This window comes from Callorhinus ursinus, unplaced genomic scaffold (genome assembly GCF_003265705.2).
Source record: "Callorhinus ursinus isolate GAN/ISIS: 27379988/994484 unplaced genomic scaffold, GSC_fseal_2.0 scaffold1, whole genome shotgun sequence".
NCBI classification, from domain to species: domain Eukaryota; kingdom Metazoa; phylum Chordata; class Mammalia; order Carnivora; family Otariidae; genus Callorhinus; species Callorhinus ursinus.
The window spans coordinates 60,665,492-60,691,699 of NW_027397063.1; the positions used below are offsets into that span (position 1 = coordinate 60,665,492).

The window sequence follows — 26,208 nt, forward strand, 5'->3', positions numbered from 1 at the left end:
GGCCCCGCTCCTGCGAGGGGCGCCCCTCTCGGCGCGCGGCGGGCCGGCGAGGGCGTCCGGCCGCGGGTCCCGGGGGCGGCCGGCGGCGGCGGCAACAGCAGCAGCAGCAGCAGCGGCGGCAACAGCAGCAGCAGCAGCAGCGGGCGCGGGAGCGGCAGCGAGGCCATGGTGGCGGCGCCCGCCCGCGCTCACATGCCCGGCGCGCGGGGCGGGCGCGGGGCGGCCGCGGGTGCGAGGGAAGCGGGCGGCGGGCGCCGCGCTGGGCCGGGGAAGTGAGCGAAGTGAGGCTGCCAGCGCAGTCCCCGCCTCAAAAGTTGTGGGGAGCCGCGGGAGGGCGGCGGGGGCCGGGCGGGCGGGCGCGGCGGAGGCGGAGGCGGCCCCGGCGCCGCTACATGCTAATTAGCCCGGGCGGGCGGGCGGCTCCTCCTCGGGTTGACATCACCGGCCGAGTGCGGCCGGGCCCGGGGGCGGGGAGAGGGCAGGAAGGGGGCGGGGGCCGGCCGGGGACCGCGGGGTGAGGTGCACACCGCCGGCCAACTTTGGTCACACACACACACACACACGCGCGCGCGCGCACACACACACGCACACACGCCCTCACGCCCTCCCCACCCCCATTCAGGTTGCTTTGCCATTGGGAGAAAAATTAGAAAAACCGAGTCCTCCCAATCGGGAACCAGAATTTCCCAACTTCTTAAATGCGCAGTAAGTGGGTGAAAAGCGGGTACTGGGTGATGTGGTTAGCACTAACTAGATTGTACAAAGTGCTTTGATATGTGAGAGAAGTGGAACCTGTCCCCCTCTTGTCACCTCGAGTGGTCACTGCCCCTTGCTAATCTGAACCGCCCCCTCCCCTCCCATCACCACCACACCTCCTCCAGGCCCCAGGGTTGGTGCTGGGGGTCGCTGCTGCCAAGCCTAACACCTCACCCTGTGGCCAACGCGGGAGTCACCCTGTTCTCCAGAGCCTTCTCGAGCCTGGACTCCATCCCCATAGGACCACTGCCTTTGGCTCACACACAGAGTTCTGCAGAAATGTCACCTCCAGGACACCCAAACAGGCCATAGGGAAAAGAAAACTGTGAACTGGGGCATGGCTAGGCAAACTCATACTCAGAAAAAGGGCTGCAGATCGAAAATTAAACAAAAGGACACACAGAGATCACTGAATTTTAAATGAAAACTTTCAGGGGAGAGATTCAAAGATTTAGTGAAAACCAAATTTCCTGGCAAATAAACTCCCATTTGTGTCCATATCCCTTTCCTTCCCGGTAAGTAAAGGATAAAATCTCTATATTTTAGGGACTGCAAGCCTTTTTATTTCTAGGTTGAAGAAAGAGGGGCTCAAAATGGGAAAATAATTTGCTCAAAATTCTGAAGCGAGACCCACAGATTAAGAGATTTACCTGTGAAGGACTGTGTGGCATCATTAATTCTGGTCCCACAATTCAGAATTTGCAATAATCTAGACGATGTCTCAACTGAAATGAATACTGGAGTTCCCTGGGGAATCTTGTCAGTTCCATCGGGGACTCCTGTCTGACCACCAGATGCTCAGGAAATTATGAGTATGGACTTCCCTTTCGGGCCTGACTCTTCACCCCACCCCATTTCTCCACCCCTCTCTGCTGTCTCCAGAGCTCCATGACCCCCACCTCCAGGGCAATGAGCAGATCATGGTGTCCAGGGCAGCTGCAGATGGACCTAGGCCCACTTTCTAGTGATTCAGTCCAAGTGAGTCACCTGGCAGAAAACATGAAGGATGCTGTGTATAAACAACCTCACCTTAAACAGGGGAGTGGGGAATAACCATTTGGGTTTATTTTATTTTGTTTGTGAAAAACCACAAAACAAACCCAACTTGCCAGGGCTCTCATGTGGAATTTCCAGGTCTTTCCAAGAAAGTACCATACAATGATCCCCCTGTAAGTAACTAAGTTTGCTCTCATGGCCTCAGCTCAACTTCTCAGGATCCTGCTCTCATACTAACAGGCAGAACTGCCCAGCTGCCCAGACGCAGCCAGACAAGCCCCAACAGGCCAAGACGCTGTACTCAGAGGTTCTGGTCGCCGCCACTCCCTCCCTTCCTCAGAGTACTTTTCCCAGAGCACGGGTTGCCCTCCCAGGCAACCAGTGACATTCAAGGGTTTAATGGCCCTTACAGGCTTCTCACGTGGATTCAGAGATCCCACCAGAGAGTCTGCATTCACTACCAAGGCCCAAGGAGCAAACGCGCACCAGGGACACGTCCCTCCCTTGTAGGCAACACAGATTTCTCTCTCCCTAATCTTCTCTTCGCCTTCTAAGAGAAATAGCCAAGCTCACATCAGCTGGGAAGGGCTTCCCCTGGCGGGGTGAGGAGGGAGAGACACAGGAGAAGGTGGAAGGATTGATCACAGTGAAATGGACTTGGGCACTTTTTCATCACCTTCTAGGACAGAAGAAGAGAAAACAGCAAGAGAGAGTTGGAGGCAAACAGAACCTTAGAAAGAGTAGTCAGCTGGGCCTTCGAGTCCTGGCTTCTTGTCCTGACTTGACCGCTCTTTAACTGTGTGGTCCCAGCCTCAGTCTCCTCATCTGTAAAACACAGATTGTCCGAGATGATTGCTACGGGGTGCTCCAGCTCTGGTGTTTTAGGGTTCAGTAAGGACCTTCTGACACCGTAGCAAGGAGGTATGAAACAGGTGTTTAAGGACATTTGTGGTGTTTCCTGCCCAGGGATATAAAAATCGAACCATGATTTTTGGTCACTGTGGATGGCTTGGAAGAGGCCCTGACTGGAGCCAGGGGATAAATCAGATGACATCTCAGATGCATCCCAGCCCTGACAACCTACTGACTGAAAATGAAACAGTTGGGGCGCCAGCTTGGACCAAGTTCCCAGAATGAGTGAGGCAGGAGTCAGGCATTCCTAACCTCTCCAGCGGTGGGAGTGGGGGCCTTCCAAAGTGGTTGACAGCAAACTCCATAGTCAGCCTGCTGTCTCCACCACCCGATACTGCCTGTAGTCAAAGCTTTTTCAGGGGCTCTCCCGGCTGGCTGCCGTGTGAGCTAGATTAGGTTTAGGCCAGACTGCAGAACTAAATCAGCCCCCCCAAAAGCTGCAGCTTCACGTGATCGATGTTTTCTTCTTCTGGTTCTCTTAGCAGCTGTAGGCACTCACGTCAGCGCGTGGCTCTTCTCCACACAGTGTTCCCGGGACCCACACTATGGCAGCTCTGCCTTTCTCTAATGTATGGTTCCGAAGTTGCCCTTGGAATTGACATCCCAATCGGCCAGAAGTGAAAAGAACATGGAGTTGTGAGCATAGGAGCCCAGCCTGAATGTGGCATGCCGCCCTTCCTCTCATGTCCTACTGGAGAGAACATTTGTCATGTGGCTCCCCAAACTGCAAAGGAGTCTGGGAAATACAGTCTAGCCTTAGAGGCAAAGAAGGGGAGAAGAGGTCTGGGTAGACAGCTAGCAGTCTCTGCCCTACCACTCACCATCAGTAGGGCAGGGAAAGGAAAGGGAGGGCGAAGGAGATTCATTGCTCTGGCCTCGGTTTCCTCCTTCCTAAAACAAGGGTGTTGAATCAGATGATCTCTGAGGGCCCATCTGCGTTAGCATTCTGTGGTTCCAAGAGGTGATGAAATGTCCTTCTGCACCAAAGTAAACAAGCTTGCAGATTCCTGCTGCAGCTCGTCCTCGGCCTGAGGAGTTCTCCTCTGCCAACTGGTGTGGCTGGCAGATCCTGGAGAGAGGGCCTTGGGTTCCCTCCAAGTTCTGTTCCCAGACTGTTCTCACTCCCTGGCCAAGCCCAGTGATCTCTATTGACCTCAGTCTCCCCACCTGTAGAGTGGGGAGAGAAATCATTACCCTTTGCTGCCTCCCCAGGTTGGTCTGAGGATATGATGAGGTCATTGTCCAGAAGGCATAGAACTCTCCCCACTGAAGCGCTCCACATGATGCTCTAATTGTAACCAGAGCCTTTAACCACGCTGCACCCTGAACAGTGCCCAGCTCCCGAGGAGAGTGCCCTGTAGGATTCGTGGCAGTCGGGGGTGGCATGGCCACGGCTGGGATACAGTGGTGGCCGCAGAGCAGTAACATCGCAGGACTAGGATCCTTGAGGGCTGAGATCAGCCAACAGACACCTGGATTGAGCTTCATCGGGGGGTGGTGAGCTGGGCCCAGGCAGCACCGTCTCCTCTGGCCCGCTCCTCTGCTATGTGCTCATCACCCTGTTATACCCTGACTCTGTTTAGTCAGCCTTTCCTCTGCTTCCACCCTCCCACCCCCAATTTGCAAGCTGCTTTCTGGGAAGTTCCATGCCTCATTCATTTTTGTATCCCCAGACTCCAACATAGTACCTTCTTTCTTTTATTTAGTCATTCAACAAATATTTACTAAGTGACAATTCTGTGCCTAGCATCATGCTGGTTGTTGGGTCAGTCTCAGACCTCATAGCCCTAAAACATTTGGAGGAGACAGACGGTTATCAAAAGAACATAAATATAAGCTTGTCACTGTGGAAAGTGCCCTGAAGGGGAACACTTGGGAGGGGTTTTCAACTTCCCTATAAACATGAGATTGAGCCACCATCTGAAAGCTCTGTAGGCTGAAAATCAGCAAGGGAGAGCAGGGACAGTGTGTGCCAAGGTCCTGAGGCAGGAAGAATTGGAGTACATGTAAAAAGACCAAAACAAAACTGATGTGGCTGGAGCACAGAACGAGGAAGAGTGTGGAGGGAAGTGAGGCTGGAGATCCTGATAGCAACCAGGTCATGCAGATGCTCACTGCCCATTTTGAAGGTTTTTCTTTACCTTAAGAATCTAGGGAAGTCATGGGGCGCCTGGGTGGCTCAGTTATTAAGCATCTGCCTTCGGCTCAGGTCATGATCCCAGGGTCCTGGGATCGAGCCCCGCATCGGGCTCCCTGCTCAGCAGGAAGCCTGCTTCTCCCTCTCCTGCTCCCCCTGCTTGTGTTCCCTCTCTCGCTGTCTCTCTCTCTCTGTCAAATAAATAAATAAAATCTTTAAAAAAAAAAAAGAATTTAGGGAAGTCATTTTAAGGGTTTCATGTTGGGGAGATGGGAGTGGAAAAGAGAAAGGGGTGAGGAGTGACATGATTTGCAACTGGAAATCATTATTCTGGCTATGATACCGGGAATGACTTAGAAAGACACAGAGCTGACGCCTGAAGTCTTGCAGTCCAAGTGAGAAATGATAATTCTTGAACAAGGATGATAGAGCTCAGTTCACAGAAGAATATGGACTTGAGATTGCAGGAGGCAAAATCCACAAGGTATGTAGATGGATGTAGAGGATGAGGGAGAAGAGGTCAAAGATTTTCTGAGTTTCCAGCCTTTATGTTCGGACGGATGGGAGTACCATTCACAAGGAGAGGGAACAGTGGAGGAGAACTCAGTCTTTGAGGTTAAGATCATGAACTTTGTTTTGGACTTGGGTCTGGGTGACTTTGAGACATCCAAGTGGCAATGTCAAGTGTGCATTTAGATGCGCAGATGTGGAGCTGAGAGGAGAGGTCCAGATCTGCTTACGAGGGAATGAGATCATTGAGAAAAGAGAGCACTCTGGTAAGTGAAGAGAGACTAAAAATGAGCTGTGGGGCCGCAACATGAGATGGCTGGGGCGAGGAGACTGAGCCATGCAGATGAGGGAGGAAGCCCAAGGAGAAGTCACATCACTGGATGTGAAGGGAAGGAGATGGTGGTTCATACTGGCTGACCCTGACGAAAGGTCAAGCAAGGAGATGACCGAAAATACCCATTGGCTTTAGCAACATGGAAGTCCCCTGTGACCGTGATAAGGAAGGTGTCCACGTAGCATTTGGAGCAGATGCGGCAAAAGAGCGAGTAGGGAGGAGCAGGAAATGCAGAAATGAAGTCTCAAGAGAGCCTGGCTTTGAAGGGGATGAGTTAGGATTAGGACAGCAACCACAGGGCAATGAAGGAGTAGGGGAGTTTTTCTTGCTTTTAGGGGAAGAATTTGAACATGGAAAGGGTGTACGCGGGAGAGAGAAAATCAAAGCTTTAGGAAAGAGAAAATGTGGTTGGCAGGACAAGGCTTCTGAGACGTGGGAGCGCAGGCCAAGGGCCTGGCCTTGGAAGGAGGGAACGACGAGAGGGTGGCACAGTGAAGGGCTCTGGGCTTCTGGCTGAGGACTTCCATTTTCTTTGTAAAAGAGCAAATACAAGGCTATCTGCTAAGGGTGGAGGGACTGGAGTGGAGGCAGCGGAGCTGAGGGGTAGGAAATCTGAAGGAACATGAATATCATTTATTTCCCGGGGCTGCTGTAACAAAGTATCTATCACAAACATGGTGGTGTAAAACAACAACTGAAATTTATCCTCTCTCAGATCTGGAGGCTGGAAGTTCAAAACCAAGGTGTCGGCAGGGCCGAGCTCCCCCCGAAGGCTCTAGGAGAGAATTCTTCCTTGCGTTGTCCTAATTCCTGCTGGTTGCTAGCCACCTTGGCGTTCCTTGGCATGTGCACACATCACTCTAGTCACATGGCCTTCTCCTTTCCACGTGTGTCTGTATCTGTGTCTTCACATGGCCTTCTTAACAGCACAACAGTCTTTGGATTTAAGGCCCAGCCTAATTCGGGATAATCTCCTTTTAACTTGATTACGTCTGCAAAGACCTTTTCAAGTAAAGTCACATTCACAGGTACCAGGGGTTAGGACTTGAACATATCTTTTTGGGGACGCCGTTCCACCCACTACAGTGAAGAAGTTTAGAAATCATAGAGGGTGCAAGAAACGTGCTAGAATGCCCAGCCCTGTAAGGGCTCACAGGAGAGTGTCCAGCAGCACGAGCTGTTCCCAACTTGCTTCTCTTTGCTGACCTGTGTCCAGTGTCCCTGGCCTGAGCTGGGGCACCTCAGTCCTCTCCCACTTCAGGGTAGCTTCCCTCCCACCAGGAACAAAGACTTCTGACCTCACATGACCTTCCCTTCCTGTCTCAGTCTCTGCATCCCACTCAGTACCAGAGCCCTTTCCGAGAGAAGCTGCTGACCCTGGCAACACTAGGGGTTACAACAGAGGAGAGAGAATTCAAGCCCCCCCCCCCGCCCCCGCCGTCAGCACCCCGGACGCTTACTACACCAGCACCGTTTTGTCCAGAGTCCTGGAAACAGAGGGCCTTGGGATTTTGACAAAAGAACCAAAAGGATAAACCCATCTCCCTATTTGTGACCTCTCGGGAGAAGCCTTACTGTCCCCTTTCTGAAATGTCAGGAACGGTTTCATTTTGTCCAGGTGAGCCAGGCTGCTCGCTGGACCCCAGGCCTAGGGAGCCCTTGCTGCGCCTCTACCCGCTGGTGCATTTGCTTTGAGGGCCAAGGTGAGCCGTAAACACCACAATCCCACAGCAGACCGCTGGGACCTCCTCCAGGGAGGAAGGCTTGCTCACAGCTTGGCCAGGCTCCCAAGCATCATGTACGGCAACCCTGAGTAACCACTTAGACAGCTTGGGGTGGGTCCTCGAATGACCTTCCGTTTCTCGTCTGCCCCTCTGTAAGGACCATTCCATTCCAAACAACATTCCTCCGATAAAATCGGTTACACACTGTAAACGTCAATGAGCCAGGAACATTCTCCGACGCAACAGAATTCTGATAAAAGCGGTCTTATTTTGCAAAACCTTCCAGCATGAAAAATCCTCCCCGGAGCAGGCAGGGAAATTCCTAGGATGCCAGGACCCTGGGCAAAGTGGCTGAGGCCCTAGGAGAGGAGCAGAAAACTCAGAGGTGAACTTCCCACTGGGGGCAGAGGGGCCTGGGTTTTCAGGCATCATTTCATTCAGTCAAGAAGTCGACACCTATTGGATGAGCACGTCCCAAGTGCTGGGCCCTGTGCCAGAGGCACTGGGGAGGCAATGTCTTCTTCGTGTGATTGCCAAGCTCCTTGCCTTTTAACAAGCCGCCACAACCCACCGTCCAGCTGGTGACCAGGTGCAACATCCACACCTTTACCTCCCCCTCTCGGCTGGACTCCCCTCTACCCTCTTTCTGCTCCTCTTTGCCTTGCTCTGTGAGGCTGGGGGTTTTCACCTTCCTCTCTAACCCCTGGCACCCTCCCCCCATTTTGGGGGGTCTTTCTCTGTTGCTTTCTGTTCACAGGTGTCTCCTCCATGGGGCTGTTTCTGCTTCTTTCCGTCTCTACTTTTCTTCACGTCTCACTTGACATTCTTGAGTGCCTCCCAGCCCATCCATTTCTCTACTTCTCCATCAGGCTTTTGGGTTGTTGTTTTTTTTTTTTTCTCTTTGTATGGCTTTCTTCCAATCAACTCATGCCCAATGTTTCTCTCCTTCTCTTTTCTGTTTCTTCTCTTTAACAAACTGTTACATAGAACTAAAGGCATTTAAAAAAATATTTGTGGAATCAACTTTTACATTCCCTGAGTTTTATTTTTAAAATTGGTTGAAGAATATGTGTGCTTCCTGGTGTTGTCTGAATTTCTCCCAAGAGCATGAGCAACTCTTTGAAACTTTTTATTAAAATGTGATGTACATAGAAAAAAGTGCACCTGCGGCATGCCATGAACGTGTCCTGCAGAGCTCCATGAACTTCACTCATTGGACGTTTGTGTACTCAGCACTCAGAGGGAAAGATATCCATTCTCTGCCCCCGTGGGTCACCACCATCCTGACTTCTTTTGGGATGGGTTAAACCAAATAACAGTTACCTTACGAGTCTCTTGATTTATCTGTTTCTAAAATTTGGAAAAAAAGGAACATGTGAACCCGTGACTTTCATGAGACAAAAGATCTCTCTAATCTCTGACCCACTGTGGACAATAAGAGATAAGTAAATGTTTCAAAGATAATAAGTAGTAGGTAGAAGATAATAAATGTCTCAAGATGTCCTGTTTCCAAAGGTTTTTGCTTCACCGGAGCAAGTGGAAACATGTGTCCTGTGACATCGTTTGCTCCTTCTAAGTAGCCCTGGCAGCTGAGGGGCTCCTTGTCTCGAGGAGAAACAAAAACCCCTCTGACTGAGCCGCAGGGGCCTGAGCCACAGGCCCACGGAAAACACGCAGAAGGCCTCACGGAACTCATCTGCAGACACCAGCCTGGTGTCCCACCCACTCCCCTGTCCTGTCCCCACTTTGTAAGAAGAGAATTGGAAAAGAATGTGGGACAGGAAATAGGGCTCCATGTCTGCTGATGAGCAGAGCCAGTCTAAGGCTCTGTGCTCTCGGCCACCATGCTGTGGGGTCATTGTTGGTGTGGCGAAGCTGGTGCCGTCCACAGTGCGGTGGGGAGGCGGCCGAGGCACCTGCTGCAAGTCCCCCCCCAGTTCTTCCTCCCCACCCAACCCAGACAGAAGCCTGTGCTCTGAGGCTCACTCCCCGAGGGGGCTCTCCCACACTCCCGGCTCTGCTCGGTGCTCTGGGATGCATGCCAACAGGGTCCCTACCCTGGGGGGGGGGGGGACAGAAGGGTGGTCTGCATAAGAGTGAGGGCGATTTGGGAAGAGGCCAAAGGTGTGAGAAGGTTCTGAGCGGGAACTCCTGTGTGGATGGAGAAATGGATGGGAATCTTGAAAACTAGGCCTCAGACCAGCGGTTCTCAATCCTGGCCAGATAGGAGAATTGCCAGGGGAGTTTTTACAAAATGTCAGTGCCTAGAACCTATGTACCTAATCAGAATCTCTCTGTAGGGCCGGGGATCAGTAGTCCTCAAAAGCTCCCAGGTGATTCTAGTGCACATCCGGGGTAGAAAACCACTGCCGTAAACTTCGTGCAGCGGAAACAGAGACTGAGTGTGAGCTTTCAGCAGTAGACGGATGTGATCAAAATGGTGGCTCGAGAAGCATTTATTGAGCACCTACTCTGTACCCATACTAGACTCTGGGTACACAGAGATGAGGCAGATACATAGTCCCTGCCCTTGACTAGCCAGCGGATTAAGGAGAAAATGCAGATCCACAAATAAGTATAACAAGTTATTTTACAAAAGTATGAAACAAGTCTAAGAACATTGAGGATTTGCTGGAGAAAGCTTTCTTAGAGAGGTGACATCAGAATTATTTCCTGAGGGGGTTTGCCAAGCAAAGAAAACAGAAGAGAACATCCTAAGTGGAAGAAAGAGTATGACACGGGTGCTGAGTGCCACAGAGACCCCGTGTTCAGTACGACACAGGGAGTGTGGGAGAGGACTCTGGAAAGAATGGCAAAGGCAAACCCCAAGCACCTGATTCTACTTGAGCACCTGCTATTTGAAAAACCAGCTAGAGAAGGGGGAGGTAGGGACACAAGTCAGGAGCCTCTGTAGTGATCCAGATGTGAAGGGATGAAGGGCTGGACCAAGGAATTGGTGGGGATGAGGAAGAGAGCAACCCAAGAGACATTTCCAAAAAAGGCAGCAGAATTTGTTAACAGAACAGATGTAAGGAGAGAGAGAGAGAGAGAGAGAGAGAGAGAGAGAGAGAAACTAATTTGAGACAGCAGGATAACACGGTCTTAGCAAAGATGGGATGCCAGGTAGATTAAATGAATTTCATGGAACTCCAAGACATCCACATGAAGATGTGGCTAACGGAAGGGCAGAAGCTGGAAGCTGGATGGTGGAAGGTGAGGAGGGAAAGTATAAGGAGAGAAGGTGAGCTATCCAGGGGTAAACCTTATATACTGGTTATTTGGCACAAAAGAAAGAAAATGGGATGGCACTCAGCGGATCAGGCACAGGTGTGTGTTTGCCAGGACTGACCTGTGGGTGGCGGAAACAGGAGGAATAAGGAGGAAACAGGGTAGCTGAGGAGCTAGGTCCACGAGGTACAAAAGCATGGCTTACAACAGAGCAGGAGAGTTTACCTTTAGGAAGGAAGGGCATCGCAGATGTCTGAGAAAACTCAATTCCCAAGGGCGTGGATCCAGGCCAAAACTCTCAAAAGCAGGGACCAGGAAACTTTTCCCATAAAGGGCCAGAGGGCCAGTATTTGAGGCTTTGTGGGCCGTATAGCATCTGCCACAACTGCTCAACCCCGCTACTGTGGTGAGAAGGCGGCCATAGACAGTATGTGACCCAGTGGGCATGGCTGCGTTCCAGTAAAACTGTATTTTGAAAAACAGGTGGTGTTTAAAATGGATTATTTTATTTTGTGTGAATTTCACCTCGATTAAAATAAAGACAAACTCTGATTGATTTGACCTTGATTTGACCCACGGGGCTATGGCTTGCCAGTGCCTGCTCTAGAAGTAAAGGATGAGCTGCTGGTGACTTGCAGAGAGCAGATCAGGTCTGGACTGTCCTCCACGGGGACTGTGGACAGTGACCGAGGAATGATCTGAGGTCAAGTCCAGACCTGCTGCTGACTAGCTATAGGACCTTGAGTAAATTACTTCACTTTCCTGAGCCTCAGTTTCCTCCTTTGTAAGATGGGGGAAATAGTACCTACCTCACTGAGCCGTTCTGAGGATCAAATGAGACAATGAATATGGGTGTCTAACATAATGCCCGGCTCAGTAAAGATTTTCTTATTTAATTTTTAAGGGTTGACCATGACTTGCAGGACCCCAGCTACAGATGAGTGCCAAGACCGCAGAGCCCTAGCCTCCTGAGAGGTGGGACTGGAAGGAAGGGAGGATTGTGGGCGGGGGCGGAAGGTAAGGGGAGGGCTGTACCTGCTAATGGCAGCGACAACAATACGTCTATATCCAGGTCTAGAAATAAATAGACCCAAAGCCGCAAACTCACGCACCCAAGGTGATGTAGCCCTACTCCAGTGTTCTTAGTATCCTTAGTGGAACGAGGTTCTGAGGTGCTTTGTCTCTGATTAATCAGTGTGGCCCATGGGGAAGTGGCTCCCACAGTGAGGTTTATTGGACTCCAGCACAGACCAGTGTGCCTCGCCAGCAGACATCACCTGAAGCTCTGGACTTGGAGTGCTACTGCCCACCACAGAGCCTGGAGCTCATAAAGACAGCTAGTCTCAGATTCACGTTAGCGCAAAGCCTTTCCACCTGGGCTTCTCAAACTTTCAAGAATCACGTGGGGGAGAGGTTGCTAAAAAATGCATGTTCCTTGGCTGATTTAGGAGGTCTAATTTAGGACATCTGGGAAGGACCCAGGAATCTCCATTTAGCAAAAAAAAAAAAATCCCAGGTGACTTCTTATATTAGTGAGCTGAGAACCACAGTTTCAGAAATAAGGCTTTACCCCCTCACCCCTGAATGCAGCTGTATGATGGAACAATGGGATTCCCAAACCCATTCCTGCAACTGCTGCCATAGAGCGTGGTCCACCCCTATCTCTTATGCTTCTTCCTATTGCTCATGAGGAAAAGATAAGCTCAGGTCTGGTGTCTTGGGGTAACATGATTAATTCTAAAACAGACATGAAGATTTTCTAGGGCACTGGGTTTACCCCGAAAAGTAAAACATCAGTCCAGAGAAGAGCTGATCTATTCTCTTTGGTCTAGTAAAAAATCTTGCAGGTAATTACTCTTCCCAGAGCGCTTTGGTTGAAACATCCAAGTGCAGTCTGTTCCAAGCCCACTTCCTCTTTTCCTGGCCATCCAGGAAGTCTGTGCCCAATTCCTGCTTCCTCAGCCTTGAACACTCTGCTTCCAGCACCTACGGACTGAGCCGCAGAAGGAATGGCTGTCATCTGGTTTCACAGTTTCTGATTTTTTTAAGGGCTTTGCACACATAGACATTCAATAAATAGTAAGTGAGTGACTGAACGAATCCATGATAGGTTGGATGTGTTGACAGAGCACATAAAAAATATTTAAAACCACGAATTGGGATGCTTTATAACTGAAGATATGTCTGTACTACGTACGGAAGGTCTTTCAATCTGGGAAGGCAAAAAAGACCAAAACAGATTGTGAATAAAAGACAGTGTATGAACCATAACCACCGTCACTCACCTCCCCGCCACACACATCCATGCACACTCACACAATGTATCTAAATAAATGCTATCAAGTCAGCACTTTGAGAGGTCTTGTCAGTCCTTGTCCGGCCTCAAAATGTGTTATGTTGGGATCCCAACTTTGGAAATGGCCTCAAGAGTCAGCTAACTTTGTGGTCACACTTCATTTTTGATCCAAAGAAGAAAATGTAGCTGAATTGTCCCCCTTATTCCCAGATTGGGTTCCTAGTTATTTCGGATGCTTCCAGAAATCAAACGAACTTTCAAGGGATACAAACTTGCCTTTCATTAGAGTATTCAAAGGCTCTGAAGAGAATATGAAAAAATGGAATTCTACACACAATTTAAGGAATGGCAGAATCATTGGATTAAGTATGGCAAACCAACACAGAACAATTAGGAGATGCACTCAAATTTGCCATCAGTAAGGAGCTCATCACAGCTGTTCTCATCCTGAGCACGGTGGTGGAGAGCGACCAGAGGCCCACCAAACCTGGTTCCTCTTCTTCCTGAACCCACAGCTGCTCTGTATTTCCCAGCCAGTCTTTCATTTAGACAGTCTATATGTCTAGTTCTGGCCAATGGAACACAGGAGGAAGTGATATAAGCCTGTTTAGCCCTGGGCTCTAAAACTTCTAGGGCCCCGTCCACATTTCCCTTCCTTCCACCTGCCAGCTGGATGTTGAGAATTCAAGGGGAAGACTCTGCCTGCCTAGATAATGTTCAGCTACTAAACAGAAGGAGTCTCAGTCCCTGAATGACAGTGAGGAGGACTCCCACCCCCTTCTGATTTGCATCAGACTCTGGAATATGAGCCAGAAATAAATGTCTACAGTGCCAAGTCAATGAGACCTGGGGGCTGCCTGTTGCAGCAGCAAAGCTAGCCCGACTAATACACACATAGTTACACAGAATAACCCATCTGACAAGCAGCTCAATTAGAAATTGACACTGCTATTTGGAGCATCTGCCCTTGTGACTTTCAGTTTGGGGTTCATATTTGAAAGCAGGGCTGTTTTCTCCATCTTCAGCCTCTTATCACATATGCTGCATGTCACATCACAAAGATCAGCATTCATCAAGCCCTCTTGCTGGCTGCTGGGAGGGGGCTAATGCTTTGAAATGCCACTCACCCTCAAGGCTTCCCAAAGTGAATCTGATGTGGGCCACATGGCCCCTATTTTAAGCCAGGCTTCACATTTGGTGAGTCCAGTTTCTTTTATATAGTGCCTTCTCTAACAGATAGTCAAGAAAGTGCACATACACACAGACACAGGTAGACCAACAGACAACAGACAGAGAGACAGACAGACAAACAGACACACACACACACTTGCCTTTTTAAACAAACAACAAAATCGGGAAAAAAGTCCAGGCTCTCCATTACAGACTCCCATGTATAGAACTGCTTCTGCCTCCTTTAGAAGGAGGCTGTGGCCACCCTCACCTCAGTGAATGGTAGTGAGGAGTCGACTGCTATCCATCCTCCACTCACTCCCAGCCCATCAGACGAGGGAACAGAGAAAGGGCACCAGCCTTGATGCTGCAAGGTGGGCTCCCTGCCTAGGAGCACAGCCAACTGGGGACCCTCTGATGCTGGTGGGCCTTTCTTGCCATCTGCTTTGCCTTTTACTTGAATGTGACCTTCTCCCCAAGAAGAGTACCTTAACAAGAGCCCGGGGCTTACGCCTCCACTCACTGCCTCAAACTGACAAACTGGTCCCTATTTCTGCTTATGAGCTCCCTCCAAGGAGCCCAGGCACATTTCCCAGATGCAAGGATGCTGAGCAATGTGTGGTGAGTACAGACTTCTGCATTCCCCTATCTGCGGAGAAGTGCAAACGGTACAGAATCCCCACATACACACACCCATGTAACCACCATATCTGATCCTCTCTTCTTGGGCTCTATGTGGACACTGGGGGATAAGACCTAGCAAGAAAGTGGGTTATTTGCTCTAGAGTAAGCCCTGGTTCAAAAGAACTGGAGAGTGAGTAGGTTTTTGATGTTTAAGAAAAATTTCCAACGCTCTGGGAAGGGAAAGGAGAAGCCTGAGAGGAAAAGTGGTGTAGGAATGTGCCAAAGAATCTGATAAACTGAAGGGCTGTTGGTGGAAGAGGCAGAATTGAAATGACGGGAGGCGACTCTGCTGGTTCTCCTCGCTCTTGCACATGAGCAGGTTTCCTGGCTGGCTGGGGACAGCGTCCCACTCTGTCTGTGGCTGACAAGATCCATTGTGGCCCGCTGAAGCAGTAGGACTCCACTCTGCTCCGAAATGTCGGACTCGCAGGTGCCAAGAATCACTGCAATGACTGGTGGATGTTTTCTTCCTTTCTGTGTCCTCCACGGCAAGTGACAGGGCACCAGCAGTGGTGGTAGAACATTTCTAGGACACCTCCTCCACCCTCACTTCCTCCAAAACAGTGTGCATCTCATCTTAGTTGGTACCCACAATGCCACTTGGAGGCAGGCAGGAATTAGAATTCCCATTCCACAGAGAAGGAAATCAAAGATCGGAGAGGTTAAGAAGCCTGCCTGAGGTCACAGAGCTAGCAAGTGGTAGAGCCAGGATTCAAACCGAGAACGTGCTTCCCTGAATCCCATGAATTAGCAACTACACCAAACTCCCTCCAAATGAGTCCGCCTAAAAGGCAAAGGAAGGAAGAAGAGTCGTCAGGCTGAAGGTGAGACCTGCATCCTCTTGCTTTGCTCCTTCTTTCTCTTTCGTCTTCGAACCTCATTCTGTTGGTTCACAAGCTTTCCATATCCTCTGACCAACCTGGTTCAAAACCCGCTTCCCCTAGAAGTCCCCTGGATGTCTTCCTCCCTCCACGTCTCAGCACCTGTGAGTTGAACTCAGCAGCCTGTCGTGGGGCGGCATCTGCGCGCTCTGTCGCCGTGCTTCCGCTGGTCCCCCGCGCACCTCCCCCGTTGCCCCAGCTCCCCAGCCGCCACGGAAGGCCCGGAACCTATAACTGGTTTCTTATATGGCCAAAGGAGCTTTGCGGACGGAGTTCAGCTAAGGACCCAGAGATGGGGAAAACGTGCAGGATTACCCAGGGGGCCCAATGCCATCCCACAGGTCTTTAGAGGCGGAAGAAGGAGACAGCGCTGGAGAAGGCACAGTGACAGAAGCAGAAGCAGGGGCCAGAGTACAGGTGACGGCCAGCCCACCACCCAGGCCTGCAGGCAGCCTCTAGAAGCCGGAAGAAGCAAGGAAATACTCTCTTCTTGATCCCCTGAAGGAACACAGCCCTGCTGATGCCTTGAGTTTAGCCCAGGAGAGCCATTGCCGACCGCCAGCCTCCCGACTTTACGTAGGAGAACACATTTGTGTTGTTCTAAGCCACTAAATGCATGGTCGTTGTTACAGCAGTGCTAGGAAGAGAACTCTGTTCCTTCCGTTCTTAACCCTGCCCCTCCTCCCACCCTGGCCGCCCGCACTCACCAGCTATGGGTGCGGGTGCGGCTGGGGCTTGGCACCGCACGCAGTGGGGGCTCGCTGCACCTCCAGTGGCTGGTCCCTGCCCCTGCGGAGTTCAGGGCTGCTTCCGCGGCCCCTCCCGCCCACCGGCTCTGCCCTCAGGGGTGGAAGCCTCCCACTCGCCCCCTCTCCAGTGCGGAAGGGCAGGAACAGCAAGATGTGTCCGGGGAGGCCTAGAGCTGAAGCTGCGTGGTTCCCGGATCATGCGCGCTTCATTCTTACGAGGGCCTTCTGATAAAGCCCCATAAAATGTTGAAGATGGATTTTTATTAACATTTCTCAGCCTTCCATTCTCACAGCATACAGAGTGGGCTATAAGCCCCTTCAGGACCTGGCCCTTGCCTCGTAATTCTCTTGCCTCAAACTGCCTCACTCCTATGCCTCTGAAACCTTGAATTACCCCCAAACGCCTTTCATTGTGCTGTCCCCTCTGTTGGGAACGCCCTGCTTCTCTTCTCTTCTGGCAAGTGCTTGGATGCAGGTCAGATATCTCCCCTTCCAGGGAGCCCTCCACGACTGCTATCAGGGTGCCTTAGGGCTTCTGTGCCCATTCACAGCCCCTGTGTCTGCCTCTGTCAGTGCTCTTACTGCTGCTGGGGTCCCTTCCATTCTCCTCATTTTCCCCTCTGCCCATGGAGAGGAGAGAGCTACCTCCCAAGCTCCCCCTGCCGCACCACTGCAGAAGCGAGGGAACACTTGGGTCCCCACCTCACTGACATCCTCCATCTGCTCCTCCCCAGGGGAGCGGGAGGCCAGTCTGATTGGTCAAATCTGGGGCCACATTTCATTGGTGAACAGGGCCCAGATTTGAAAGGCAATTTATCTGTAACTGGGTGACAAGGTCAGCTCGTCATTGTCTCTCTTGATTCCAGCTCCTCATCCAAGGGTCTTTGGGAGAAGTGAACTCTTAGATTCAGAAATCAGACACTACGGGCCTTACTTCAACCTTCTGACCTCAGCTGCCTCCCCCCCTACAGCTCTTACACCCTTGTCCAGGTATTAATACCTAAATTGGCACATTGTTTCCCATCCTTAAATATATTCCCTCAGTCAGAAACCTGGAGGGGAGGAAGGAAGATGGAATCTTGAACCTCAAACTTCCACACTGATTTAAAACTGTTTGTGTAGGATATACTCTATTGTGTAGGTCAGAGGACTTGTTAGCATGACTCCCAGAGACATCTGAGAAATGACCCCTATTCTGGTTCCCAGCCCTGAACTCAAGAGTGCTCTAGAATTGGTCTGTACTCACCCGGAAAGTCTGAGGGTGGTGGCTGAGTTCATTTCTGTTGGAATGGCCTGTGATCATATTTTTACATTGTAAAACTCTGAGATTGGTGAGGTGTACCTGGCTCAGGTGAGGTGGTCTTGGGCATGTATACGGTTGCTCCAGCCATGGATGGGCAGGTGGATGGGTAGATCAATGGGTGGGTGGATGGGTGGATAAATGGCTAGATCAATAGGTAAGGGAGTAGGTGGATAGATGGATGGGGGAATGATAGATCACTGGATAGATTAATCAATAGACCGTGTGGCCCGAAGGGAGACATTCATGGTTCTAGAAGGTCTGATATGACCCTCACTCGTTCACACATTCTCATCTACAACTGTGTACTCCTTGGTAAAATCTTTATGCCAGAATCTTCCCCTCTATTTTAGAAAATGTTCCTAGTTTCACTGCCATATATCCTGACTGTACTGACAGTTTTGAAACTCTGTCTGAATGATGCAGTGACATCTTTGTCTCATTTTTCTGACAGCCGTACTTGCTACTGACCTTTGTCCTTATACAAGTTGTATACAACATCTCCTACGTGCCATCTCAGATCCTCTCTGTCGCACCTGTCTCTGGGGCCAAGGCCACCTGTTTCATCTCAGCCACCCCTGCAGGGACCAGTTCTGCTGGGCTCCGGCCAATTTCACGCACACAGGTTGCTGCTTGCTGCAGGACTTGGTAGGTACTCACACAGTGCAGATCACGGGTGTGGGCAGGAGTGAGGCTGGGACATGGTTTATGTCTCCTGGCTAAACTTTGACTGTGGGAAACAAAAACCAGTGGATAATTCTCATCCTTTCCTCCCACTGCAAGAAGGTCTTGAGATGCAGGTATCTCTACAGGCTCTCAGAAAGGGTCCTTTGAGATGAAGCGTTCAGCCGCCCCTGATACTAAGCAGTTGCTAAGTCAAAGCCGAGTCTCTCTCCCTGCCTCACCCCCATTTTCTCTCGCTCCTGCTTCCCTGCGTGCACCCTCAGGAAAGCAGTGGCACATAAACTTCTGCTTTCTGGGAATCCCAGGCTAAGATCTGATGGCTGCTCTACTGGCTACTATTACTATTTATGCAATATGATTGGGTTAAACACAAGAGTGTTTTGGACAATTCGATTATTCAGTGTGTTTAGTATCTGCCTCCCACACTAGACTGGGAGCCATTCACTTAGGTATCCTTAACGCTGAGTGGAATGCTGGAAATCTTCGCCCCACTCTCCTCTTACTCTTTTCTGTAACAATAATGTTGGGGAAGTTCTTATCCTGGATACTTGAATCTTCTGCTGTGTAAGGTTTTCAAAGTCAGTACGATCATTTTCAGAGGGGTTACTTTTCTTTAGCTTGTTATGCAGAATTCAAAAGAACAAAACACAGAATCATTAAAGGCTTCTGTGGTAGGCCAAAAAGTGGTACCCCAAAAGATAGCCACATCCCAATCCTTAAGGCTCTTGAGATGAGGCATCCTGGATTGTGTGTGTGGAACCTAAATGCACTCACACGTATCCTTAGGAGTGAGGCAGAGGCTGACATTACACACACAGAGGAGAGGGAGTGTGACCATGGAGCAAAGAGATTTGAAGATGTTGGCCATGAAGATGTGAGTGATGTGGCCACAGGGCAAAGACTGCCCACAGCCACCAGAAGCTAGAGAAGGCAAGGATAGAATTCTCCCCAGTAATCAGAGCCCCTGGAGGGAGCAGAGCCCTGCTAACACCTTGATTTCAGTGACACTGATTTTGGATGTCTGGCCTCCAGAACTGTGAGGATACATTTCAGAAACTTAGAGCAGTTTCTTCTTGAAAAGGGACCTCAGAGATCACCAACCTTGGCCTTCATGAATACAGTCACTTTATGTTGTTACTATTTCCCACATGCCTATTGAGTTGTTTTAAGTTGTTTCTAATAATGTTTGTAAGTCTGGTGTTTAACTCAAATGGTGCATGAGCAGTCATCATAAACTCTACCTCATTTTCTAGGAGAGAACAAGATCCAACTAGCCCCTCATCGTGACCTTCCCCTCCCACTGGCTTTAAGCCTGTTCCGTTCAGCAGACCAGCACTCCTCAACATGGGGGCCCAAGGATGGCCTGCGTGGAATCACTGAAGCCCTCATTAAAAATGTCAAGTCCAGGGGTGCCTGGCTTAACTGCCTTCAGCTCAGGTCATGATCCCAGGGTCCAGGGATCGAGTCTGGCATCAGGCTCCCTGCTCAGCAGGGAGTCTGCTTCTCCCGCTCCCTGCCCACTGCTCATGCTCTCTCTAATAAATAAATAAAATCTTAAAAAAAAAAAAAAGTCAAGTCCAGGACTCTGCTCCAAACCTACTGAATAAAAAAAAAATCTGTGGATGAGGTGCAGAAAGCTGCACTTTTAACAAGCCTCCCAGGTGAGTCTCCACACCAGCTTAAGAATGTCTACTACAGAAGAAAGGGGTCACAATGGACTGGCTCAGCGGGGAAACTACCAACGCTGGGGCAGGTGCTGAACTTACCCGGAGGAGTGGCGGGGGAAGCTGCATGCTTGTGATGAATGCCACCCTGAGCTCATCGAGGAACCAAAATCATCCTATCCCCTCATGCGTTCCTACCGTAAAACAGCTGCAAACGTGTCCACAGAGCTGGGGCCCACAAAAGCTTTTGAGAACATGAGTCACCATTACATATTTCACGGTAATTTAACTTTTTAATTAAAAAGACTTTCCCTAAACAATAATAGCTTGCAAATGCATGTGCCCTTTGATCTCATAATTCCACTTCTGGGAATTTATCCTACAGATAGACTTTATGCTTGTACATATGTACAAGATTATTCACTGCAGAACTGATTATAATACCAAAACACGGGAAATGATCCAAATGTCATCACTGTGGAACTGACGAAATAAATTATACCACTTTCATACAGTGAAAAATAATGAGGAAACTGTATATGTATTGATATGGAAATGTCTCCAAAGGGAAAAGCAAGGTGCGGAACACATGTATAATACGCTACCTTTTATGTATAAAAAGGGAGTAATTGGAACCCACATTCCTATTTACTTGTATATTCATAAAGAAATGCTGGAGGTATATATAAGAACAATGGTTACCTCTGGGGCAGGGGATGAATATATGAGGAACAAGGATGGGAGGGGGAATTTTCACTATATATATATATATATATATGATTATCCTTTGGGGTTTAGAACCCTGTGAGTGTATTATTTATTCAAAAAACAAATAATACAATAAAATTTAAAACAACCATTTATTGTGGCCTTCAGAACAAGCAACCTGGTCTGATTCTCCACACCTACAAGTCTTGATGTCCGTGTGGCGTTCTCCAAACTGGATGCGTGTTGCAGAGGCCATAGCCATTCCAGGGGTACCCTGGTGAGATGGGTGTTCCGGACCAGAATGCAGATTTCCATTGTCCAAACCAGCAGGGGGAGGACAGGTCTCTGAGTTTCTTACTGAGGAGAACCAGCATCATGAAGGTTCTGGGATTTGGATCCATTATGCACTGGACAACTCCAACAGAGGAGGGTCCTTGGGCTGCCTACTAATGAGTTCTCAGCACGTCAGTACTGAGACATCAGCTGTTCCCGACTCACAAGGGAGGAGTGGTGGTAGCGATCCCGAGTGGCGAAGTCTGCGTTCTCCTGGGTGAGCTGAGTCATCTCCATGTCAACCCTAGCCAGGGATGGTGCCAAAATTATCTGCTCTTGGGGAGATCTCAAGCTCCTTTGGTGAGAGAAACACAGAGGCGGTCAGAACGATAGACAAAGCACTGAACAGTGGAGATGAATCTGCTCGGGGATAGAGCAATGCTTTGCACAAGTGTCATTGTGCTTATTACTTTGTACTTCTTATTTAACATGTATTTAAATAAGATAACTGTGGAACACTATATGTATAATAGTTTATGAACCCAAACTACAAAAAATAAATATCAAATAAAATAAGGAGAGAGAGTGATACTTACCTCTCTTTAGTAGAAACATATGAAACTGTACCCACCCAATAGGAGACAACCCACAAAGATAACCTTCCAAATGGTGTCATGTTGGGACTCTATAGCTTTTCTTTGATTTCCTGTCAAATGAAATAATGGAATGGAGAGGCTGGAAAACTGAGAAGAGTAGAAAGAGAAACTTTTCTTTGGTTCTTTGGAAAGAACGCTGACTGAAGAATGATTTCTGGGGCTGAGGTTTACAGAGGAAGCGGCTACGAGGGGAACTGCAAATGTTTTTGACACTAAACTGGCCTGAAGACGAAAAGCAAGTCCCGATGTGGATTCCATTGTCACCGACTACATACAGTTGGAGTGAGAATAAACTGGTAAAGAAAAATGTCTGGGAGACAAGAGGAAAGTGCTAGAGGCAGAACGCAGTAAGGAAGATGGATAGTCACCGGCCTGCCACTAATCAGCCTCATGGCCCCAGGCTAGCTCTTCACCTCCCCTGCCTTGTTTTCTCATCTTTCCAGGTCCCCTTCAGTTCCCTCAGTCTGTGGTAGGTCCTTAAATCACCTCAGCCATGGATTTCCTCCTTAAAATTTTACTCAGAAAGAATCATCTTCTTTGTGACTAGTAATGTTCAATTCTTTAAAGAATATATTTGACAACTATCTTTAAAAGGTAGAAATCTAACGTTCTAAACTTGTGCAAGCTCAGTAGAAAGCTCCAGTTGCCTCTGGCAAAATGTGCCGTTATAGAAGTTTAGATCACAGGACTAAGGCTTGCAGCCACTTGCTGAAAACATACCTAAATTAGATAAATGGAGGTTTTCTGAGAAATGAGTGAACTTCTATAATGGTTGAATCTTCAAGAAGTAAGGTTAAGAGGCGACATTCAGTCAACATACGAGTGTTTTGCCAATGAATTATTTTTGTTAATGCTTTTTTTTTTTTTTTTTTTTTTTTAGGTGAAATCATAGTATTCTTTTGAGTTCAGGGAGACACTATGCTTCACTTTTAGACTAGAATGGCCTGAGAATTCTCACCTGGGCAACTGTCAGGACTTCTAGAAAGAAAGCCCTCTTCAAGGTCAGGCTTCATTTCACATAATTCTGGGAATTGTATGTGTAACACAAGAAGCAACATACCCAAGTTCCTTTGCCCAAACATATTCTACAATATTCTTCTTCTTTGGTTTTGAAGAGCATCTGGGACTATAGTTGGGGAAGTGGGGAGAGGGGGACCACAAACCCTTCGAAACTACAAAACAGCAATTTCTACTTTTAAGTGAACCATCCTTTCTTGGTCCTTTCACCCCCCCCTGAATAACCACCACAGGATCTCATCCAGTAGGCACGTGAGGCCAGCAAGTGTGATGTTGAGACCCACTTCACAAGCCCACAGAGCTATGAATAGTGTGCACTGGGTCCTATTCTGACCAAAGCACTATCCTTCTCTAACAATAATCTCCTCTGAAGACATTGTTTTTTCTACATAGTATTCTGGTGACCTCAGACGTGAAATTCCTGGAATTCAAGTGCAACTTAAGGAGTAGTGACCTCCCAGGGTCATTTATAGGCTTTAAAACCAGAGATGCCTAAAAATATTCCTGTGAATCAGAGAAGGCCAAGTACTCTCAACCACACACTACTTGCAGCTCCAGATTCTGTAGGCAGCTTCTACACAGAATCTATGTCCACTCAGCCTCTACTTTCCCTCAGGACCAGGTGGTAGAGGAGAGAGAGCAAGGCTGGTGTGTTGTGACCTAAGTCACCCAACCTGGTGCCCCAGACTGGAAAAGAGGCCGAGGGGCAACCCGCCCCCTCCTATTGCTGCACAAAGGACAACAGCCCAGCTTCCAGGCAGAAGACAGGAGTTCTCCCCTCCACACCAGCTCCTCCCAGCCCTCTCTCTGGTGGTTTCCAGAGGAGGATTCCTTTTGGTTCATCATCCTAGGCTCTAGCACCAAGGTTCCATTTCTTCTGTCAACTTGAACAGATTGGTAGTGCTACAAAGAGCTGTCTTTAAAAGGATTCTTAGGAGAGAGGAATAGGGAGTTATTGTTTAGTGGGTATAGTCTTTCTGTTTTGCAAGATAGAGAGTTCTGGAGATGGATGGTGGTGATGGTTGCACAATGATGTGAATGGACTTAATGCCACTGAACTGTACAGGGGTTAAGAAGTTGAAGTGTCTAGGTTTAAGTGAACTGTGGGTGGGAACCTGACATTTGACAGTTAAGATGGTTAGGATGGCTAAGATGGGGGGTGCCTGAGTGTCTCAGTCAGTTAAGCATCTGTCTCCTGATCTTAGCTCGGGTCTTGATCTCAGGGTAGTGAGTTCAAGCCCCACACTGGGTGTGAAGCCTACTTAAAAAAATGGTTAAGATGATAAGGTTTTTATGATATGTTTATTTTACCACAATAAAGAAAAATGGAAAGAAAAAAACAAGAGGATTCTGAATTTACATTTGGGATCAATGGGAAAGGCTCCCATCGTCCATTAGCAATGTCAGGGCACAGAAGGTGGAAATATTGGTAAGGGCAACCCAAACACCTCCAGTTTCAGAAACAAACCAACAAAATGAAACCAAATAAACACTTGGTTGGGTTCTGCCTGGATTTTCCCAGCCCACAGCCCTGGTTCCTCACTGGTACTAAAAGGGGAGGGAAGTGATTTTCCAGAGTCCTGAGGCCTTCAAAGTCAAGGAAGCACTGTACCGGAAGGGTGGAGGAGGAAGACGAAAGACATGAGACCGCTCCTGAAATCTGACCTTCTCCATGAGGCCTCCTCCTACTTCTCCATTTCCCTGAGTATTTGAACATGGAGGGCCCACAGAAATCCTCTAGAATCTCTGCTGTGTTTCTGTACTTGACCTCTGCACTTTCGCCAATACAATCACGTCAACCACCTCTGATTTGAGATGACAGCCTCGCGGCCTTAATCTTGCGTATGGTTGTGTATTGATGCTCGTGTGTCTTAGACTGGGAACTCACTGACTCAGCACCCAGCAATCAGATTCTAGATAAAGCCTCTGTTCATGATTCCTGAGGGTAGGAAGGCAAGATCGGAGCCAGAGGAAGCTTCTGCTGAGCTGAGACTGGGCGTGGGGTTGGGGGCTGGGTGGTGGAAGGCAGTGAGGAGCAGAGTCTGAGTGTCACTGAGGTTGTCAAATGTCAGGTTCCCCACCCACAGTTCACTTAAACCTAGCCAAGGACTGGACACCCTGACTACCTCCCATGGCCCCAGATTAGCACAGACCTGCAGGAGGGGATCAGAAGGGACTTCATCCACCTGAAGAAACTGAAGCTGGAGGCTAATCCTGCAGGGAAAAAAGATACATAATATTAATAAAGGCTTTACGTCCAGAAGCCCAGTTTTAATAGTGTGAATAAACACTCCCTGACACACATACAGAATTAGCACAAAATCTTTCCTTTTTCAGTTTAACTAAACTTCATTTATTGTAAAGACTCTGACAGCAAACTACTAAGGACTTTGTACCCATATATGGTTTTCAAAAATTTCTAAAATCCAAAATCCTAAGAAAGAAACTAAATACAGTGCTATAGAGGAAAAAGCAGAGGATTTGCCAACTTCGGTCTTAGGAATCTAAAAATTTTTGACAATTTTTTTCTGTTAGTTTCAAATTGATAATATGTTAAATACATGCTATAAAATCCCCTACTAGACCATTCACTCTTTAAGCATAGAAAGGATGTCTTTTTCGTCTTGGAACACTCACAGTGCAATACCCAGGGTCTGGCACACAGGATGTTTCTTTAGGTGTTAGGTGAATCACTTAGCTCAATATATAGCCATGTCACAGCTGAAGTTTGAAGTGAGACTGTCGTGATACTGGCCAAATAGCCTGACATCGGACACACTGATTAGTACAGGACTTATCAACTTTTTGATAAGATGGCAGAGGAGTAGGAGACCTAAATTTCATCTGGTCCCAGGAATTCAGCTAGATATCAAACCATTCTGAACACCTACGAACTCAACAGGAGATAGAAGAAAAGAAAAGCAATAACTCTCTGAACAGAAAAGCGACCACTTTCTGGAAGGTAGGACATGCGGAGAAATGAATCCAAGGCAATATTCGGGAGGATAGACGGCGGGGGAAGGGGCCTCCGTCCGCCACTTCTGGCAAGTGATAGAGCAGTGGAGCACAAAATCGGAAATTTTAGAAGTCGGCTCCACTGAGGGACATGGCTCCAGTGGTTAAGCGGGGTATGGAACCCTCGTGGGACAGTGTGGTCTCAGGACCCTCGGGATCACAGAAAGACTGGGGGTGCCTGAGTGCAACAGAGCTCCCAGGGATCGGAGGGGGGAAGCCGGCTGCAGAGACGGAGCCGAGGTGCAGGCTCTCAGCTCGGGGATGCCATAAACCGTGATCCGCAGCACAGTCAGGCTCCTCCAGCAGGGACCCAACAAGCAGCAGATCCAGGAAGACTCCCCTTCCTCCCCAGGAGGAGCGGCACAGGAGCACACCACAGGGATCGGCTGGGTTTGGAGACTCCACACGGGGTCGTGCACCAGAGATAGAAATGCTCGGTCACAGGCCGGGTGAGCACGGAGTGTGGCCGGAGACCAGCGAGATGGGAGTGATTGACTGCTTTTCTCTGGGGGCT

The 26,208-nt window shown here is 49.0% G+C and overlaps 2 protein-coding genes across 2 annotated transcripts in view; both read right to left on the minus strand.

Moving 5' to 3' along the window:
• HEG1 (heart development protein with EGF like domains 1) overlaps positions 1–4,092 on the minus strand; it is a 95,054-nt gene extending 90,962 nt beyond the window's left edge. Inside the window, exons 1-2 of the mRNA XM_025875586.2 lie at positions 3,987–4,092; positions 1,407–1,535 (exon numbers count right to left, since the gene is read on the minus strand). Coding sequence (XP_025731371.2) covers positions 1,407–1,535; positions 3,987–4,092 — 235 coding nt within the window. The remainder of the gene's footprint in view (positions 1–1,406; positions 1,536–3,986) is intronic.
• Positions 4,093–20,888: 16,796 nt separating this feature from the next.
• The window catches only part of SLC12A8 (solute carrier family 12 member 8), a 151,507-nt gene continuing 146,187 nt past the window's right edge, over positions 20,889–26,208 (minus strand). The window contains exons 13-14 of the mRNA XM_073903188.1: positions 24,833–24,893; positions 20,889–21,361 (exon numbers count right to left, since the gene is read on the minus strand). Coding sequence (XP_073759289.1) covers positions 21,199–21,361; positions 24,833–24,893 — 224 coding nt within the window. The 3' untranslated portion in view covers positions 20,889–21,198. The remainder of the gene's footprint in view (positions 21,362–24,832; positions 24,894–26,208) is intronic.